This window comes from Rhinolophus sinicus, chromosome 1, assembly GCF_057876585.1.
Source record: "Rhinolophus sinicus isolate RSI-liver-muscle chromosome 1, RSI-T2T, whole genome shotgun sequence".
NCBI classification, from domain to species: domain Eukaryota; kingdom Metazoa; phylum Chordata; class Mammalia; order Chiroptera; family Rhinolophidae; genus Rhinolophus; species Rhinolophus sinicus.
The window spans coordinates 169,334,791-169,357,258 of record NC_142501.1 but is presented as its reverse complement, the minus strand read 5'-3'; the positions used below and the strand labels follow the sequence as shown (position 1 = coordinate 169,357,258).

Below are 22,468 nucleotides of genomic sequence, written 5' to 3'. Positions count from 1 at the left end.
TTGTCTATGGGCCTTACATCCTAGGAGATACTCAATAGATATTTATTGAGTTGAATGACTGCATGAATTATAATCTAGGTGAAGAAGTATTTGCAGGCTAGAATAAAGTCATTTTTTCTTACTCCCTGGCACTCTGAATCTCGGTTTCTTCATTTACAACATGGGGAATATTAATATTATACTTATCTTGTATGGTTACTATGGGGATTAAATAAGGTAGCGTATGAAACACTCAGCATGGTGCAAAGCACATACATACTTCTAACAACTCACCATAACTTTCACATCTTACACAGTGTTAAGCGCATAGCAGGCCCTGCAGATACTATCAAATTGAGCATATGAAGCCAAATGAACAATTTTCCGTGATAAAGAGGTACTTTCAAAGTCATTTGCAAATACCTTCCAGAAGTCTTCCATTGAAGAAAGAGTTTTAAAGTTAGTTTTCTCCGTTTTGGACACCGGGGTGTCTAGGAAGAGTTGTGACATTATGCGAGTGTAGTAGTACACACTGGAGCTCATCATCCCATAGGTCACTGGAACAGAGAGAGCCAAATGAACTCTGTGAGGGAACCTGCACACTCACTCCCACAGTCCAGTGGATGGGCAGATATCCACATTCAGTCTGCTCTCACCCTCACCTTCCGTCCCCTTCTCATGCTTCTAGGGTATCTCCCTAGCTCTCTGGCTTACAAAAGAAATAATTTAACATTGGCTTAAAACAAAATAGCTTACTACTGAGTGTCAGATTAGAATCAGGCCCCTTTACTTGACATTAGGACTTCTAGCATGCCTCTTCAACTTCATCCACCGCCTTCAGATCAGACCCTCTGCACTGGCGAGGCCGGTCTGCGCAGGCGCCAACAGAGTCCATGTCGAGCTCCTCAGCCTACAACTGTGCACATGCTGCTTACTGTCTCTACAGTGACATGGGCAGGCCATTCTCCATTTGTTCCCAGATCAATTCTCCGTTCTTCTTGCCCTGAGGTTGATCTCTATAGATTGTATCACATGGGGTCCCTTGCCAACAGGCAGCTGAACAGGAGACGTGGGGGCACGAGAGGAGAGAGAGGTTGGGTTTGTTCCCGCCACTCTACTCTCCATTCCTTCATTGCCTGGATGCAGTTTGGCAGGGAAATCTCTAACCTTGACCACAGTTGCTGGGGGAATCTCTTCTCCCACAGCCACACTGGGTTCATGCCATGCTATTCTCTCCCTTTGGCCCTCAAGCCTGAAGGTGATCACCTTTCCTGAGGCTTCACTTCTCTTTGTTGGTGTCCATAACCCTGACATCCTCTGTAAATAATCCCTTCATTAAATTTTCTTTAATTAGCACTTTGAGTTTTCCATCTCTTTCCCTCCAGGATGCTGACAGATGCAGACACATCTGTCTCCCACCTATCAAATCTTTCATGAAACCCTCTAAACGCAAGCTCCATCTCTGCCATGAAGACTTGCTGATTATACCAGTCCATTCTGAATGGTCCTACAGGGAGTGGGAAAATAATTTATAAGCATAGTAGGTCACAGGAGATCAGGGTTTGAATCTTGGTCATGCCTCCTACTTGCTATGTGACCTGTGCAAGTTGCTTAAACTTTCTAAGTTCTAGTTTATTCATCTATAAGATGGAGATAATAAGCTATCCCATAGGATATTTTTTTCTGCTTAAATAAAAATAACAAAAATAATACAGTGGCTGACACTTAAATGTCCAGTAATGGTGGTTCTTCCTCCTTAATCAGATTGCTATAACATATCTATTAAAAGTGCACTTTAATGAGTACAATCTTATGCTGAACTCCATTGACTACAGTGTAATGCACTAGCGTTCCTATAATTAGCTGACAAAAAGCTTCTAGGGGAGGCACATTTTATATTTCTTTTTACCACAGTTCTCAACACCTAGCAGGTGACTAATACGTAGCTGATTCTATAGTAATCTCAGGCATCATAAAATGCATTTTAAAACCTTGTATTAAATGATTTGGGGGGATTAAATGCTACTTAGTAAAGTCTCTCCGTCATATAGTTCCCCTTCCCCACCTGAACATAATAGAAAACTAAGCTTATTAAAAGAAAGGAGTAGATAATAATGATCTAAACACAAGTGTGTCTAAGAGTCTCTCTCGAGCAGTCAATGGAGCAATAAAAACACGTAATCCACACAGGGTGCATAATGCTGTATCTCGAGGGGGAGGAACAGTTTCTAGTTGCCTCAGTTAGGTTTCCTTACCTGTCATCCTATGACCCGCTAATTTAGACAAGAATACTCTTCTTCAGGTGTTACATCACCTGCCATCTCTGAAAACTACTGGAGCAGTTAAGGGTTTAGACTTTTAGTCCACTCACATTTATGAAACAAGGTGTTGGACATGAAGATGAGCAGGATGTAATCTCTGCCCTCAAGAAGAGGAGCTTGTAGAGTGCCCAGGGAGAGCACCACCTACCCAGCCCCACAGAGGCAGGGACAAGTGTCCTCTACAAAGGCCTTCTATGGATCAGAGTCAGTCGAGGGAACAAAACCCATACGATGCTCCCCAAGGTTGACTAAATGATGAAGTTTAGTTTTTTCATTAACTTGAAATTAGAATTTATGTTGGCTTGATTGATATAGATCATTCTGGAATTTTCACCTGTGGGTTTTCTTGGTGTTGCTAAGAAGGAATTTTGACAAATTATTTAAATTTTTTGATATATAAATATGGTAGTTATGTATGTATGTAAATTTTAGCCAACGATTAAAAAATATATCTCCTTTATTTTCCTATATTTTCAATTTTGGTTTTGCTTTTGAAATTCTCAGGACCTGTATGGAATTTAATGGCTTCCCTAAAAGGGAAGTGAAAGATCCCCTTGATTATGTAGTGCCACCTGCTGGATATCCAGAGAAACAAAGCCATCTAGCTTTGAAGGATGATTGATTATACTAACACCTTCATTCCATCAGCAAACATTAACTCAGTCCTCCCTTGTGCCAGGCCATGGGCTGGTCAGTGGGATATTTTTGAGTGGTATCTCCACACATTCAAAAGTCAACTGCACCTTGAGTCTATCTAAGCTGTAGCTAAAAGACCCCTGGATTTAGATTCAGAATGATCTGGGTTTGAGTTTCCACTTTGCTTCATCTTGAATGTGTGCCTCTGTGCTGTGGGTCTCAGCCTCTTGGGATCTCGGACAACTACTTAACTTCTCTGGGCTTCAGTTTCATTATCTAGAAAATGGGAATAATAACATCTAGGGCTTTCGTGTAGTTCAACTGGAGAAAAGTATGTGAAGACATATTGCATAATGTTAAATATAATAGAAATATATAAGACTGTGATGTCATTTCTCCTTTCAGTCCCTGATGGAAACAGGCCACTTGGAAGGTAGCATTCACTCTTTAAATGCTATTTAATCTTTGTCTTAACTCCCAATTTCCATTTTCCATAAAATAAGCCAGAATAAAAATATTACCACAGCATCATCAACTAATCAACATATAAAATAACCAAAGTTGTGTCTTAATTTCAAAATAGGCAACAGACACTACATTATTCTTAATATCATGAAAAATATAAGTTCAAATACTAAAAATAAATAAAGGAAATTGTACTGAATGAACTCCAAATTATTAGAATAAAAAGCAAAGAAAAATTTTCTAATGTAACAAAATAAAAATAATGGAAAATAACAGAAAAGCATAAGAGAGGAAACAAAAAGGTGACAAATCTGACAAAAGCATGAAATGTGAAGAGGTTAAACTTACTAGATGATAAAGTCTTAAATATTGGTTAAAAATGTGGATAAGTATACTAAAATAAATTTCAGCTTGAATAATATAAAAAATAATAAAAAAATAAATAAATTAAAACTGCACTCTAAAATTTTTATGAGACCCACTCAAAATGAAACTAAAAATAAAGGAATGAGAAATATATACTATATATGGTAGGGTTAAAATATTTTGAAAAATATGTTAAGTAGTATAATCATCTGACAAAGGAGATTATAAAGTGAGTATGAGTTAAACAAAAAGGTTATTTTAACTGATAACACCATATACAATGATTTAACTATAATGAACTCTTATGCATTGAATAACAACATCAAGATGTATAAAGCAATATCCTAGTGATATAAGGAGAATTACCAGAACCACAATTGTAGTTGGAAACTTAAATTTATATTCTCTTAATCTTTGACATAGTAGATAAAAATTATCTAGGGATATTATGGTTTTTAATTGAATATGTGACTTTATGTACAAGGTGTGATCGAACAATAAAAAAAAAATATCACAGTAAAAGACACATTCCGTTACCCCCCCTCAAAATACTCTCCCTTGCTTTGAGCACACTTATCCCATCGTTCTTGCCACTTTCTGAAGCAGTTCTGGATGTCTTCTTTTGTGAGTGTCTTCAGTTGCACTATCATGGCTGCCTCAATGACCTGAATCATTTTGATGTTGGAGAAGAGCGAGAAGTCGCACAGTGCCAGATCCAGTGAATAAGGTAGATGAGGACACACTGTAGTATTTTTATTTGACAGAAATTGCCAGACCAGAAGCGATGTATGACATGGAACGTTGTCATGATGGAGGATGATTTACAGCACACTTTAAAACACACCTTCTCTCAACTGTAGCTCACAGCTGACTGACTGCACCGAACAAGTTGAAATTTGTCAGGCACTGTTACTAAGGTTCATTCAATATGTACTTCCCGTATTGTTGAAGATCCCTGCCTTTCCGTTGATGAACTTGGCAGCAGCATTCACCGTATTTTGTGATCACAACGGAAAGGTACTGTGTCACACATAACTTCTGATATGGCAATTTCTGTGAAATAAAAACATTACAGTGTGTCTTCATCCACCTTATTCACCAGATCTGGCACCATTTGACTTCTGGCTCGTCTCCAAAGTCAAAATGACCATGAAAGGGAAATGTTTTGAATCGATTCAGGACATCAAGGCAGCCATGACAGCACAGCTAAAGATAAGAAAGAAGACTTCCAGAACTGCTTCAGAAAGTGGCAAGAATGATAGGATAAGTGTTCGAAGTCACGGAGAGTGTTTTGAGGCAATGTGTCTCTTATTGTAATAATTTTTTTTTTAATTTAAACATTCACTGTATTTTTTGATCATGGCTCATATATACATCAAATTTTATACTGTACCAAAAGAAATCACTCACATTCTTTCTCAAATATCCATGGAAAATTTATGAAAATTAGTAATATATGAGGCCACAAAGGGGACACCAGTAAATCTCTAAAGTTAAAAATGAACAAGTAGGTATCCTTATAAGGAGATGGCCATGTGAAGAAAGAGACACAGGGAGAATGGCCTGTGAAGACGGAGGATTAGAGTGATGCAGCTATATATCAAGGATGCCAAAGATTGCCAGCAAACTACCACACGCTACGAAGAAGCACAGAAGGATTCGCCTACAGGTCTCAGAGAGAGCAGGGCCCTGCAGACACCTTGAGTTTGGATTTCTCGCCTGTAGAACTTTGAGACAATAAATATCTCCTGCTGTAAGCAAAAAAACCCAAACAAAAATTCCCCCAACAAACAAAAAACCCCTCACAAAACCCCAGATACCAACCAGGCAATATTTTTTAAACCATAAGTGCAGAAAATTAATATAACAAGGAAAAACAAATATCCAGATAAAACCCAGCCATTTAGAAATTAAAGATTCTTTTCTCTTAATAACTCTTGGGCCAAAGATGAAATCAAAACTATCACACAAATATAAATGTAGCAATTATAAAGCCAGTAGAACCAAGGTGCCTTGGTCGCAGGATTCCAGGCCATCTACCACAATGTGAAGCCACCATCTTCAACAGGAAACCCCACTTCTTTGCTAGCTCTGTGTTAAACACGGTGTAGATAAAATAGGAACAGGTATTTGAAGGAACTCTACCAACTAAAAGTGTTATATGTAAATGCAAAGTGCCACACATAAATCGAGGAATGATTAGGCTTCAACTATTTTAGTTGTTGTATTAGGAAAAGTTCTGTGATAGTGAGTGAGAAATGCTAGTGTAAAATAGAGAATGAAAATGGGCAAACTGTCAACCTTTAGAGAGAACATCTGTGTGCTACTTCTGAGATGTGTCTAACAGCGTCCCTTTCTCCCTCCCCGCACTGAGGAAACAGATGCATGAACTAGTCTGATAATCCGCTGTGAGGTGTGCCGTGACAGAGGTGGACCCAGAACAGCAGCACAGACTGGAGGAAGGGCTAGTTGATAAAGGCTTCTCCGTGGATCTGGCTTTTGAGCTGATCTTGAAGGACGAGGAAGAATTAAACAGACCAACAGGAAGAGGACAGCATAGAGCCGAAGCCTTTTTGGGACTCATAGGAGGTTTGCAATGGTTGCAGTACCAGATGTTCACAGGGAATGGTAGGTCGGAAGAAGTAAGCAGAGACCGTGTAGTGACATGCTAATCTATTATGTAGAGATTTAAAACTTTATCTTGAAGTGAGGTCATAATAGCATATTAAATGGAAGTGTGACCTAGTTTAGTCTGGCTTCAGAGACAGCAGTCTGGAGGTAGTGTCTGGGAGTCCTAAAAGTCCAGATAGTGGATCTCATCCAATCTGTGGTCCAATGGCATTCTGAGTCATCTCCTTAAAATTTAAATAAACCTTTTTTTTTTATTAGTTTCAGGTGTACAAAACAATGTAATAGTTAGACATTTACACCCCTCACAGAGTGATAATCCTCATTCCCCAATCTACTACCCCTCTGACGTCGTATACAGCTGTTACAGTTCTCTTGACTCTATTCCCCATGCTGTACTCCATATCCCGTGACTATATATGTATTTAATTATAGTTGACATTCAATATTCGACTTCAGCTTCAGGTGTACAGTGCAGTCAGTGGTCAGGCATCTACACCGCCCATGAAGTGGTCTCCCTAATAAGACAAGTGCCCATCTCACACCCTACGAAAATCTTTACAACATTATTGATTATATTCCCCAAACTTTCTTTCATATATCCATCACACAAAAAAAGTACAACTTGGTAGTTACAAAATAGTCACGGGGATGTAAATTAAAGCATAGGGAATATAGTCAATAATATGGTAATAACTGCATAGTGCCAGGTGGGTACAAGACTAAGGAGGGGGATCACTTTTTAAATTATATAAACGTCTAACTATTATGCTGTACACCTAAAATTAATATAAAATAATATTGTATGTCAAAAACAAAAAAAAAATTAAATGATTAAAAAAAGAGAGAACTGTTAAATGTTTTTTTTTTTTAATTTAAATAAATCTCGTCACTCCTCCACTTAAAATCCTAGCTTCCCCCTTACAAAAGCATACCAGATCTGCAGGGTCTCGCTCCTGACCACCTTCCCATCCTCATCTCATGGCGCTCTCTCCAATAACTGCCTTTACTCAGCTTCCAGAATGTTTTGAGTACTTTCCTGTGTCAGAACCTTTATTCATGCAGTTCTCTCTTTATCAGACTGGCTCCCAATCTTGCTTCAGGCTTCAAAAAGGCGCTCCCTTAGGGTAATCCTCTTCCCTAATTGTCTTCTTTCATATCACTTATCACATTTAAGGACAGGGCCTATATCTGTTTTTAATTCATTTACTGAATTGACAAATGAATGAATAAATGAACAACAATGCAGGATAGGGATGATAAAGGTTAAAATAGGGACAATGGCAATATATGAAAGAAGACAGATATATGAAAGAAGAAGAATTAGGTGGAATGATCAGCTAAGAAGAGTGAGGGATGATGCCCTGGTTTTGGATGAAGCATTCATGTAGGTGACATTAACGTTAATCCAGGTAGAGAACATGAGTGAAGCAAGTTTGGATGGGCAGAAGGATGCGTTCAGCTTTAGGAATGTTAAGGATGAAATGTCTGTGAGATACACCACTGGAGATGTCCAGTAAAAGTTGGCAAAAGGTGTGTAGTTCATGAGAGGTCTAGAGGGACTTGGGAGTCACCAGCATACAAGGACCAGTGGAAGCTGTGGAAAAGATCACTGTCTAAACATATTCCGAAAAGAAGAAAACTAAAAAAGTGAACAGAACAAGAAGGAACACAGGAAGAGAAGGACTCATAGAAGGAAGTTTCTAGAAGGCTAAATGCCATGGGACCCAATAGCAGAGAAAAGGCTGAGGAGAGACCATGAAATTTGGCAATTAAGAAGACCATAGTGACCTTGGTGAGGGCCTTTCAGGAAGCCGAAGTGAGACTGCAGAATAAGCAAGAGAGGTGAATTAAAATTATTAAAACCCGCAAATACAGAGGGTGCCCAAAAATGTATACACACTTCGAGTAAGGAAAACTATATAAAAATTGTATTACTATATATATACCAATAACAAAAGATGAATACAAGTCACATTTGACTTCTGCAATTATAAGGTGCTCAAAGTGGCTACCATCAGCGTCCAGACACTTCTGATTACAGCAAACTACTGCTTGAGCAATGTTGACCAAAATGTCCACTTGTATACGTCTTTTTTGGCACCCCCGGTATTTTAATCCAGTTTTGGTTAAAATTCAAAGAAAACTGTAAGTAACAAGTTGTGATGGAAATCTTTAAGGTACAGAGGTTGTTGACACAAGTGCTTTTGCAAATGCCTGTATTGAGCTAGTACACTTTTTCTTTTAAAACAAAAGAGAAGATATGTAATATACATATATGTTATTAAGACTACATAAAGGAGAAAAAGCTATGCATGTGGAGAAAAGTAATATTTGTGCTTGAATATATATTCTTGTCATTGTAGTTTTTTGTTGTTCAGTTTATTGAAAAGGACAAAGACCTTTCCAGCCATAGTCAGTCTTTAACAGTTACTTCCCCAAAGACCTTCCTTCGCCTTTTTCAAAGATCTATTATAATATTTATTCCTTTCTTTAACTTCAGCATCTAACTCACACATAGAAATACCATTATTATTTACAATAGTAACCCACAATATAAGTAAGTACTTTGATGGTCAATTCACAGCCACCTTAAAATTCAAGTAAAAATAAATCCTAAATTACAGAGAAAGTGGGATTACTTAGTTCCCATGTTTTTCTGTCCTCTTGCTTAAGTAGACTGATTTTAAAGACATAGGAGCTAAAACTAACACTGGTAACATAGAAAATAAGCTCTTGAGGGACACTTAGTTGCTCCAAATGAATGCCTAATTACTACCTATAGTTCTTAGAACCCCCGATGAGATAATTCAGCCATTATTAACAACCTTGGGAAGATTTTTGCTCTTACTACTATTGTATGACAGATAGCACCCTAGGATCTTTTCATGTATTATTCCTAATCTTCACAAAATAAATATTCTACAGACCAGGAAACAAAGGCTTAAAAAGGTTAAATAACTTGTTCAAGCTCACCTAGTGTGTAAGTAGTAGAGTTGGGATTTGAACCCAGATCTCTGTGATGAAAAAAAAAGAAATCTGTATTTTTCCTACTATGTCAAGCTGCTTTCCAGAACCATATCAAGAACTTCCAATATGCAAACATAAAGCTAGGTACATTATCTCATTTACTCACAGAGTAATGGGTTTGATATTACTGGTCATTTGATATCGATATTGCTGGCAAGATTTTAAAACTAGTAATTAAAAAGATGACTTTTGAGCAATAGGGAAAGGACTCAAGCACTAGGAGCCAGTAAGGCTTTGCTAGGAGTAAATCAGGCCTGCTTATCCTCACTTCCTTTTTAACTTGGTCGATAGCTGACAGACATGGTGCATTTATTCAGACAGGCATTTGAAAGTCTTTCTTATTATACTACTTCATGAACAGTCTGAGCTAGATGACAATAATTCGTGAACTCTACCGACAGAGCTTTGACTAATGGACTGGTGCTCTCGGACCAATCTCCTCTGATTTGTTAATTTACCAAGATAAGAACAGGGAGATATCAACACTGCTCATACTGTGAAGCTGATACATGAGATGAATGAATCTAGATTTAAGACAATTTCAGCAGATTGGAGTGATGAGCAGATCCTAACGTGATAAAATTTAACACAGCTGACAGAGAAGTCTTCCACCTTGTTCCTTCTCCTGGAACAAGCTGCAGGACACAGTGCTTTATTGTTTTTGGTGAAGAGACTAAGGAATCATATGAATTATACAGAGAATCAAGTGATGGTAGGATGCATGAACCACAGTAGAGTATCAGGGTGAGGATGCTCATGGCCCCACTTTCCACTCTTTCATGGTGAGGCTCCTGTAGTGCTTTCAAAGGGACTCTGATCAACAGAACATGTGCGGGAGGGAGTTTCTATAATGTGGAGAGTTACTCAAAAGCATGTCTCCAATCACATGACCAGCAGTTAAAGGAGCTGGAAAAGTTTAACCTAGAAGAGACTTAGGGGAGATTTGATGTCTGTCTCCAAACTTCTGATGGGTTAAATTGAAGAGATGTGAAAAAGATACTTGGTATAAGTAGTCTTGGAGAGTGGAACTAAGAGAGGAAGTTAAATGGGAATAGACTTTGGCTTCATATAAGGAAGAACTATCCAACATAGCCCTGGAAAAATGTAATGAACTATTTCAAAAAAGTAATTCCCTTACCCTGGAACTCTTGCTCAATCGGAGGCAGGATGACTGACCATTTGACAGGGATGTTGTAGGGGGAATTTTAGCGTTCAGTGGAGGTTTGATCATGACTACTACGATCCCTTCTTAACCAGAGATTCTACAATATTCTGAAAACAAAACTTTGCTGTGTAAAATATGTAGCTACTGACATAAGAAAACAATGTGATTAGTGTGAAAAAGAGCAAAAAGCATAAAAATTCTAAAATAAACAAGAAAATACCAATTAGTTATATGACTTAAGGTATGTTTCCCCAAAACTCTAGCTTTTCAGTTTATTTATCTGGCCTGGTTCCAAAACTCATCAGTGTATCTGAAAACCTACTTCCCTGGGTCACATACGGAAGGCTCTGATTTAGTACATCTGGGCAAACTGTAATTTTTAAAAAAGTTCTCTTGGTGATTCTCATGCTCAGGCAGTTTTGGGGACCAATAAAATTCTAGACTAACTTATAGGAGGATTTATATTTGCATAAGAAACATGTATGTATGTATGTGTCATGCTCGAAAAAAATTTAATAATACTTCTAATCAACTTGTTAATTTAAGGCCACTGTAGTTAAATATTTAAGTACCATTTCTATGCAGGGAGCAAACTCAACTTCAGTATTCTAAGGTCTAACAGCTTAGAATATAAAAGTTAAAAATATCATATCTCTTGCTTAATAACTTTGAATGTAACAAACAGATCACTTCTAGCTTTTCAGCATTTCTGTCTTGGATGTTTTAAAATGTAATGAGACATTCCTTTCTATACAAATGAGAAAAAATTTCAGAAAATTAGTGAAAAAAACCAAGAATGTAGATGTTATTCATACAGATAAACTTTTTGGCTTGAATAACTTTTTTTTCCTTAAGTTCTCACTGGGCTAGGCAAATTCTCAGAAAATGTGAAAAAAAGTCATGCCCTGCTAAAAAAAGTCAAGCTCTTAGTAAGCTCACTAAGAGCTTACTAGTATTAGTAAAAACCAGTGCAGGGATATTAAATAAATCAAGAGCCAATTTCTTAATATTACAAATATTGACACTTAAATGTTTCTTTACACTCTTATGTTCAAATCTCTTAATTTTTTAAAAATAAATCTAGTAAATAAAAATTGTTTTTTAGGAAGCTTTTAGCACTTAGTCAATTAAATTCAAGGTGGTCAATTTTAATGTAATAAAAATGGCATTATTAAAGTATTGGTTAAATTTTGTTTATCTTCATATACAAAGAAGGGGATGCTTTCCAAGGTTAGTGTGAATCTTTAAGCATTTCTACGTGTACAACATAAGAATGAATTCCTTTCCCAAAGGAGTGTGGTAAGAGGTCCTGGTGGTCTCAAACATGCTTCCTTGTATATTCTCATAAAGGGCTTTAGAGGGGACACAACAGAATGGCATCATCCAACACCCTTTGATTCAGAGGTTAAATCCATTGCCTGGGGTTTTCTGGATTTTGAGGCAAATGGCTTCTATATTTTTTCTAGCATGCTCTGAATGTCATCGCGAAATTGTTTTAGAAGACTTGTTTCTGGCTAAGGCTTCCCTATCCAAAGGATGCATGGCCTTATTGAAAGAAAAGAAGAAAAAAAAAGAGATGAGTCTACAATAAGTTTCCTATAGAGTAAAAATCTGGTGATTATTGAAGAATGAAGGCATCCACATAACACATCCAAATCCAAAAGAAGGAGATTTTTAAGTACATATAATATACATATATACACACACACACACACACACACACACACACACTCACACACACACACTCACACACACACACACACACAGAGGGTGCCAAATATATATAATTTTAAGAAAGGAAAAAACTGTATTAAAATTGTAATACTCAATATATACTGATAACCAAAAATGAATACAAGTCATATTTGACTTCTGCAATTATAAGAGGTGCTCAAAGTGGTTACCATCAGCGTAATTTTAATACAGTTTTTTCCTTTCTTAAAATGTATATACATTTTTTAGCACCCTTTGTGTGTGTGTGTGTGTGTGTGTGTGTGTGTGTGTGTATGCAATATTAGCTGACATTATTTGTATTTCCAGAAAGTTAAACTTGGAAAGTCATTCCGCTGAAAATAATTCTTATATGGACTTTGCATTACATGATGTAACAATAGTGACACAGTAGGAGTAATTATTGTTAAGAAATCTAATACAAAAATTATTTTACTTAGTTTCTTGGTAAATGGCAGGTTGCCACATGCCTCTCAGAGTGAACATGATCACAAACGACAATGAACTGGCTAATCAGATAATGGTGAATTTTAATTAATGTGTACAAGAGAAGAAAGCTTTACCAAATTCTAAATTGGAATTGAAAACAGAGAAGAGAACTTCTGAATTAACCCTTCTGGTGCATAAACAATTCCTTTTAGTTATGATTTTGACAAGTCAAATAATTTCAAAACTTTTCCTTTAATGGAAGGAAATGTTTTACTTACAGATGCACAAGACTATGAGAAAAAGGAGGTATGTGGCCAGTTCCCGTAAGACACTTTTAAGGTATTTCTCTCGGTTAGTGTTGCTTTCCTCCATGAGTCTTGTTCCCCAGAGACCTTTAAAATAATAATAAAAAAGATGTCATTTTATTGTTAAAAATCTCGTGAATGGCAAAGGGAAAACATAAAATAAATAGTATAGCCCTTAAGGGAGATTCCTATATTTTTTCTAGCATGCTCTGAATGTCATCGGGAAATTGTTTTAGAAGGAGTACCTTAGTAAACACTTAGAAAGAGAACAGGAAATGAGGGCAGTCTAAAAGAGAAAATTAAATAACTGTGCATACACAACAGCTCTTCCTATATGGGGGAGGATGCAACCTGGTAATTATCCTATTAACTAAACTTAGCACATGCTGAAAATACATTGCAAATAACTTTTAGGGCGCCCCTGATGAAAAGAAGTCCCAGTGGGAACATCATTTCCCTGTGGGAACATCTATCAAGCTTCTCACATAGTGGTGTAAAAGCTCTGCTCTGTGCCCAGCTTGACACTCAGTGCTGACTGACTACACTAAACACACACAGCTTCACAGATTTTTGCAGTGCCAATTAACATCTAATCTTTAAATTAAATGCAACAACTCATCCGACTGCTCTCTTTGGAGAAAGGGTAAAATCAGCAATCATGTTCTATATTTTCACAGATGGAAAAAGTGTTGGTCCAGTTGAGCAAAGATGACATAACCCTCCACGAGCTTGCTGGAGAGAGTTACCACAGTTTTGGACTCGTAGACAGACGTGGTGGCCGTCCAAACCCCCATTAATGAACAGTGTGGTCAAGTTACATTGCTGGTTACTTGGAAGAAGAGCCTTAATATGTTCCAAAAAAGACAAACTTCTCAACCCTTTTAGTTAGATTAGGTCTGCTAGTAATGGCAATCAACCTGGTCCCTGCATCTTGCCTCACTTTTACTCCACAGACTTTAACCCCTTCAATCACTGAAACTCACAGAACCACGTAAGCCACACAGAGACCAGGGAAAAAATGGTATACGGCTTTTCACGGTGAAGAAGTGACTTCATCACTAGTGTTTATGTATTCTTAAGTCTTATAATAATACATTAGTTCGACTCCTAAGTTTGGGCATTTCATTTCCTCTTCTTTTTTCTCCCAAATTTCCTTTAGGAAAATCAGTATCTGAGTTCAAAGAGACTGTGTTACGCATCATAGGTTTCACCACACTGAAAGTGGAGCATAACTTATGACCAGGTTTGCTTCTGCCAAGATCTGGTAGTTGTCAGGGAATTACTCACTCCGAAGAAATGCAGCAAGCAGAATGTTTGTTCACTGAAACTCCATCATATTAAAGAATTATTACAAATTTAGATGACATGGAAAATTACAACTCAGAATAACACAGCGGCAGCCAAATATTAGGCTCAGTAGCTCTGCACACAAACACACCACTTCTTTGAATATATTTCTTTCAGAGGCCAGGCCTAAAATACACACATCAGTAGAGATTGCTAGTCTCTTTCCCATCAGGAAAGATTGTTGCCTTGCCTAAGTCAGTGACTTCACTCTTTCCCGTGGTTTATAAACAATTATGCACTAAGGAACAGTCATGGTTCTTAATATTTACAAATGGTACCACTTGACCTATAAATAGAAAAACCAAGTTCTTTTCAAATTTTATTCAAGCTAAACTTGCAATGGTCTATGCAATTTAATTCTAGCTTTTGAATAAGACATTTCAAATGAAAAGAAACAAGTCCCCTTATTTATACTTCTATATACTGCACGTTTATGCATTTACTTGCTATAAATTACTCTATCTACCTCCTCAAACATTTAGTGCTTTAAAAATTTCATCCGATTTCCCAACTGGGTCTGTATGTTGGATCTGTCTCAGGATACAGGGACCTCTTTACATTCTGATGGGTGAGAAATGGCTGCATCCACAAATGGAAAAAACAGCTGTCCTGTAGCTACCTACTTTCCATGTTTAGCAGAACTGATAGAACAAGAATCATTACGGATAGAGTTCATGTCCAAAATGGCAGCATTCTTCAAAATCAACTGTTGTCTTTTTTCCACAGTTGTCCCACATGTGGAGGGAGTACCTTCCCAACATTCCAGGCACGCATGTTCAGTATATAAGGTGTCTCCAGCTGTCAGGGAGAACATGATATGAGGGGGATACTGGACAATATCCAGCTTCCTCGGTGTTTAAGAGAAGCTTAGTTAATGCCAGGACCCGAAGTTGGAGCATATTATCTAAACAGTGTCTATTCCCCCATGCGGTGTTACTTATTAATATGAACATAGGGGAACTCGGAGGTGAATAATCCCAAACACAAAAGATGTCCCAAATATAAATAGCTGACTTTGAAAAAAATGCCATCTTTGTAACTATTTTAACCAAATGCTTCTAAAGCCTTTTTATTGTGCAATATATATATTTTTAAAAATCACAGAAAGAGAATGATATAATGAACTCCTATTTATCTCTCGCCCAGCTTCAACAATTATCAACTCAACACCAACCCTGATTCATCTAAATCCTCACCCATCCCTCCCAATTATTTTGAAACGGATCCCAGCTATCGTATCATTTCATCTGTAAATATTTCAGTTCCATGGTAAAAAGATTCAGTGTGGATCTTTTGCCTCATATGAACCCTGCCCCATCTGAAATACACTAAACCCCTGTGACTTACCGATCATGACAAAGTACAATGCAGGGACTTGGAGTCAGAGTTGTGTTCAAGTGAGAGCTCAGCCCCTTATGGGATGAGACCTTCCCCACCATCATGAGCCTACATTTCCTCATCTGAAAATGGGAGAAGAGTACCTCTTTGTCGGGTTGCTCTGGGAATTAGAAATATTATGTATAAAGCACATACAGGGGTTGGGAGAGGCCTGTCTGTAGCTTCAGAAACGGGTCCAAATCTAAAGCCTAGATGTTAGAAGGGCATAGAGACCCAAATCCATATGGACTTTGAGTTTGCTGTGAATAACCTGACCAAATGCTCATTGCATACATAAAAGAATCCTGTTTTTGTGCTCAGACACATGTGGGGCTTGTTTACAAAGACAGATAACAATTCTTCCTGACATCTATTTGAATTACAAGGACATCTTTAGAAAGGCAAGTGACTTTTTACTACTGTTGGTCCATTTTCTATAGAATAGACATTTGCTACCTTATATGATTTGACTCTTGAATCTCAACTTCTCAGCCCCTCCTGATCAGTATATGCCACAGCTAACTGCCAGTTCCACCTGCATATTCCACAGACAGCTCACACTCACATACCTGAAATAGATTTCTCATTTTCTTTCTCTAGAAACCTATTTGCCCTGATTGAGTTACTGATATCAGGCCAGAAACATTGATTTCATCCTAGAATAAGCACTTTTCTTAACCCTCACAATTAGTTGGTCCACAATTGTGATAGTTTCTGTATTTTTAACCTAGTTTCCCTCCATCCCAAGTCATGTGCCCTTGTTGCACCCTTTATCACCCCTCTTTCTCGGTCAGATCTCTCCTGACCTATCTCTCAGCAGCCAGTGCTATCCACCTCACCCCATTCTCTACATTCTTGCCAGGATTATCTTCAGATTGATATGTGATCCTATCAGCCCCTTGCTTGAAGCCTCCACTGGCTCTGTCTACAGGAAAAAGTATCAATGAGCTACAGACTTGGTCTTACTTCTGCTACTTTTCCCTCCTCCAATCCTCACCCTTCTTTTTAAAACATAACTCAAGTTTCACTACGTCTGGCCTCCCCCAGGAAGAAATGGTCCTCTCCTCTTTGGGTTTCTCCCATACCTGGGACCAGGCTTTGCAATTTTTTTACTAACACCCGTTTCCCCTACTAAACTGAGCTCCTTGAGAGTTGGGAACTTGTATCATTTATCTCTGTATACCTACTACCTACCACAAAGGAGACTCTCCATAAATGTTTGTTGACTGCACAAATTCTGTTACTTGTATAACCATATCACAAACCCCAGAATAATGTCATTTGTCCAAAATTACAGTTCAAACAAAAAGGGAAAAGAATGAAGTGATGGAGCAAGGTTTGGGTTAAAATAAAGGGAATGTCACAATAGTCAAAAGGTAAAAACAACTGAAGTATTCACTAACTGATAAATGGATAAACAAAATGTGGTACATACATATAATGGAATATTATTCAGTTATCAAAAGGAATGAAGTTTGGATACATGCTATAACATGGATAAATCTTGAAAGCATTATGCTAAGTGAAATAAGCCAGACACAGAAGGACAAATATTGTTATGATTTTACTAATACTGAGGTACCTAGAATAGGGAAATTCATAGAGACAGAAAACAGAATAGAGGCAATCAGGGGTCGGTAGGAGCGGGAATTGGGAGTTGTCATTTAATGGGTAGAGTTTCTGTTTGGGATGATGAAAACGTTCTGGAAATGGACAGTGATGAAGTATCTATTTGTTATAGCAGCTTCGCCTACCCAGACCAATGCAGCTAGTACTTTATGATTTCTACAGGGAAAAAACCCCCACGAAAACAAAACAAGCATATATGTCTAAAATAACAGGAAATGACTCTAACAAGTTGCTAGGTCCATAAGACACATTTAATTATGGAAATTCAGAAAATTTGGTAACTCATGTAGAGTATCAGATTTTCTCTTTGCTCTAAAAAGAGTTTGGTAAGAAAAAAAATTAAACAAGATTATTGGGGATACCTTTAAGTTTGGGGCAGCCTTTCAGCGCTTCTTCACTTCCTTTGGTCCAGGCCTTCATCACCTCTTCCCTGGCTGCCTCCTACCTCCCTGTCTCCCTCTGCAAGTTCTCCGGCACAGCACTGCCTGACTCATCATATTGCCTCTCAGCATGTTCTGCTCCTGCTCAAAAACTTTCAACCGCTTCCTAATCGTGAGGAATAAATTCTTAATTCCTTGGTTAGACCCAATGCTTCCCACAACCAGGCCTCAAACATTTCTCCTTTACTACCTTACTTCTGCTAAGAAGATAGATCTACTCTTCAAGGAACAAAAATGACCGTTTGCTATTCATCTTGGGTTCACGTAACAGTAACACAAGAGTACGTTGAAACTAGAAGGGACCTGGGTGGTTCAACTCTTCCATTTTATAAATGAGAATCTGAGGCCCAGGAAGTTTGAGTGAGTTGTGTAAAGTCACAAAGGCAGGAGACCCCCAGGGAAGCTCCTGACCACTCCAAATTTGAGTTATCTCCCCTAACTTTAGAAATTGCAAGCTAATTTCTGGTCTGATCCTAGGGCACTACTTACAGTATTTCCCCGAAAATAAGACCTCACTGGAAAATAAGCCCTAGCATGATTTTTCAGGGTGACATCCACTGAACATAAGCCCTAATGCATCTTTTGGAGCAAAAATTAATGTAAGACCCGGTCTTATTTTCGGGGAAACATGGTATACAATGCATGTAAGATTTCTGTCATTGGTATCCCAAGAGGGGGAAAAAAAAATCACAACTCATTTATGGTTATTTATTTCACACTTCTGGGTTTCTGTCTATAGGAAAATGGTGTTGTGCTATTTTAGTTTATTTCTTTCTGTAGCGCCTAGCACAGTGTTATTTTCATAGTAGGTGCTAAGTATTTAACAAATGTCACTTATTTAACAAGTGACAAGGATGTCAATTATATTTCTTCATAAAAGAAAGTAATAAAATGGAAGTTATTGCAAAATTTTCTATAATTAAGATTTTCCTGAGTCTGCTCTCCTAAACAGACCATTGATAAAGTATGACTTTACGTTTTAATATTCATTGTAAATTTCCTGAAATCTTTATTTAAAAGAAATAAACTGGTACATATACTCTTATAAAAATGTTATTTTGTTTCATTATATTCCATTATTGAGTTTATTCAAAGGTTAAATGTGTTATCAAATGGTTAAATTGAGTTAAAAGGAGCATGACTTACTATGACTTATTAATTTAGAAACTTCTCTTACTTTAGAGAACATTTCATAAAGCACATTTAAAACAATGTAAAATAATACAGTCAACCATTGGACAACATGGGTTTGAACTGCACAGGTCCATTTATATGGGTATTTTTTTCAACTGACCTGTGGCAGTTCAAAGCCATTGTTCAAAGGTCAACTCTGCAGTTGGGAACCTGCATATGTGGACGGCCAACTGGAATTATATGGCAAAGTCAGTGCCCCTAACCTCCAGGTTATTCAAGAGTCAACCGTATATAATTTGGTTGAATACAGTTTCGAACCTTAAAAAGTACATATCTAATCTACTCACACAGGTTATTCAAAAAGGATCTTTTGTTTCCCCACCATGCTCTGAATCAAATTAACTAGCATAAGCACTTATGTAAAAGAAGTACCAAAATGTATACTTTTAGAATTTATGATTTAATTTATATTTATGAAGTACCTACAACATGGGAGAGACTTGTTGTACACATTTTACACATCTCATCTCATTTAATTCTCCAAAGTCAAGAGCTCAGTATTGTGATTAACCCTTAAAAAAATAAATGTAAAAATTGGGAATCAGGGAGGTTAAGCAATTTGCTCAAGGTCACAGAGACAATGTGATAGAACTGGGATTTGGGTGTAGGCCTTAACTTGATCTTAATCACGTGGTTATTATAAAAACACCTGGGTCGTTTTTTGTGCAAGATTTTCAAAACCGACAGTAAGAGAAGGGAAGGGAAATTTTCAAAAGAACTGAGAATGGAAACACTTAAAAGTAGAGATTAAAATAATATGGATGGTAAGGGCAAATGCAACGCTTTTCTAAGTATGCCTCTGACAAAACTTTGCAGAAACAGGATCCCCATCTGCTCTTGGAAAATTTGTGTCCTTTTCATAGACACTGGCAAATTTGAAAATTCCTTTCCTGCCTTTGGAGAGTCGGGTACACTGAACTCTGACACATTTACACACAGCTGGTATCTGGTGACTTCACTGTTTTGTTGGAATTTCAAAGAACATTAATTTTGTTATTTAAAAACATACTTTCAAGTTTTTAAAACAATGTAATCTTTCTTTGCAACTGTTTCAGGAAAATGCCTAGAATTAGAAATGGCCAAATAACTGTTTTCAAAGATTTTATTCTATTCGAGGTTCTGAACAACACCTCCTCCCAGAAACAACCACACACATCACCAAAACAACATCAATGACAACCCACAACCCGGCAACTTGGATAAAGGGTACTGTTACCCTTTTGAGAACGGGATGAGGGGCAATGAGGGATCGAGACCCGTGGAAGAGCATGGGTACTAATACAGAATTTTCATTTTGGTTTAGTAAAACTAGCAAATATACAGTGTAACCACTATTAGTTGTACCATAATATTTTTTCCCTCCTACAATAAAAAAAAAAATCCCCAGATATACCCTATCACTTTAATACGGCTTTCACTTATTTCCAGAAGTAAAAATATGCTGACTTTTCTTCTTCTAGAAGAAGGAGGTCTCCAATAAATTTGCACCAACAAGGGCGCAGTGAAATTGGGCGCTGGGTACCGGAAATAGAGCAGAATTAGCAGAGGTGGGGAATGCGCTTCCAAGGGAGGCGGGGACGCAAGGGGGATGCAAGGTGGAGCCCCGGAAAGCTGCCCGCAGCGAGCGATGGCTCTGGCCGATGCCCGCAGGTCTGGTTTGAGCATCAGCCGGTGCCGGTCTCGCGCTTACCTCGCAGCCCGCGAACCAGCCTCTCGGCCCAGGCCACTCGCGGCGGCTGCCCGTCCAGAGGGAGGTGGCGATGCAGCGGGTCCCCGCCGCCCGCAGGGCTGGGGCTCGGCGGGCCCTGGTCCTCTCGCCGGCGCCGCCTCCCGCTTGGATGACCGGCGCCGTGGTAGCCCCCCAGCCCCCGGCCCCGCGCGCCCGCGGAGCTCACTGCTGAGGAGGCGGCCGACCTCCGGCTGCCCGGGCGCCACTCCACGTCCATCTCCACTACCATTCCCCCTTCTTCCCCTTCCACCTCCTCGTCCTCCTCTTCCTCCTCGGCCTCGAAGCCTGGGTTGTCGCGGCTCCAGGCCTGCCGCGAGCACGACGAGTGCGGAGGGGACGGGGAGGCCGAGGCTCCGGCCGGGGGGTCCCGAGCGGCCGCCTGCCTGATGCGCTCCATCTCGATCTCCAGGCCCGTCTGCTCGCGGAGGCCGCCCGCCATCAGCCGGCTCGGGCCCGCCGCTCGGGGCGCGGGCGGCTGCTTCGCGTCCCCGGGCTGCTGCGGCTGCACGCGGCTCGAGTTGACCATCGCGGTCACTGGCGGCCGGCGTGCCTTCGCCCCGCGCCGCGCTCGGCGCTGCCTGCCGCAGGAGCCATGTTCTTTTCTTCCCAGCCCGCCGCCTGCTGCTCCCCGCCCCCGATCTCCCCGCAGTCCCGCGTCCCTCGCCCGCCCCCTCGGCCCGCCTCCCCCTCGCCTCGCCTCGCCTCGCCCAGCGGCCGCGGCGCGCTTCTGGGGGAGGCGAGAGGAAGCCGCCCCCGCGGCCCGCGCGTTGGGCGAGCGGCGTCCCGGCCCGCGTTCCAAGTGCAGCCGGAGTCCAGGGCGCGCGCCCACATTCCATTCGGGTGAAAGGGCTCGGGCGGGGACAGAGTCGCTGACCCGCCGGCTCGCCCGCCAGCCCGCCTGCGGGAAAGGGCTAGTGCAGCTGTCATTGCCTGCGCGACCCTGAGGTGTTGCTGGGTGCCCGTTAACCGCCAGCCACTTCTGCCTCGATGTACCGACGTGCCGAGAGAATGAGAGAGAGAAAGAGAGAGAGAAAAGCGTTATGTGGGATGGCGTGAACTAGCGAAATGTAGCCTGAGTTAGTCTGCAGCAGGGGCAAAGAAATCTTCCCTTCTTTTGAAAACTACCGACAAACTACTAATACTGACTTCCTTGGCTTTTGGTGGCTCTCCTCTCCCTGATTCTGCGTTTTGGATGGTTTCTTCAATCTTTGGTTGACTCCTCACTCCACACACACTGTGAGACCCCAAGGATTCGGCCTTGGGACTCTCAGATCGCTGATGCTCTCAGCGTGAGCTCATGCCCAAGTCCCCCCACCCACTACCCTTCTGCAGGGACCAGCACTGGCCTTTGAGTAACAGAATCTTATATCAGCCCCCAGGTCCAGAACTTTGTTCTTACCCCACCAAGCTCATACAGCTCCATGCTCTGCAATTGTCTTAAACTTAACCTATCCGCAACTAAAGTTACCTTTCCCCTCCTCTATTAAGCCTGCTTCACCTCCTGTATCCCCAGCTGAGATTTGAGGCATCGCTGTCCTCACTTCCCAAGCTACGCTTCATGATATCCTCATCTCTTCTCATCCTCCTCTTCTGCCCTACAAATGTATCTCTGATATGACCTTTGTTTTCTCGTTCTCGTTGTCAACGGTTTAGTATAGAGCCCGTACCTTATGTCTTGTTTTCTTCCACACTGAAAC

General features: G+C 39.7%; 1 protein-coding gene across 1 annotated transcript in view; it reads right to left on the bottom strand.

The window, feature by feature from the left end:
• The window catches only part of PKD2 (polycystin 2, transient receptor potential cation channel), a 57,724-nt gene extending 36,303 nt beyond the window's left edge, over positions 1-21,421 (bottom strand). Inside the window, exons 1-3 of the mRNA XM_019719343.3 lie at positions 20,733-21,421; positions 13,029-13,142; positions 403-536 (exon numbers count right to left, since the gene is read on the bottom strand). Of these exons, the coding sequence (XP_019574902.2) occupies positions 403-536; positions 13,029-13,142; positions 20,733-21,297 (813 nt within the window). The 5' untranslated portion in view covers positions 21,298-21,421. The remainder of the gene's footprint in view (positions 1-402; positions 537-13,028; positions 13,143-20,732) is intronic.
• Between the last annotated feature and the right edge of the window lie 1,047 nt (positions 21,422-22,468).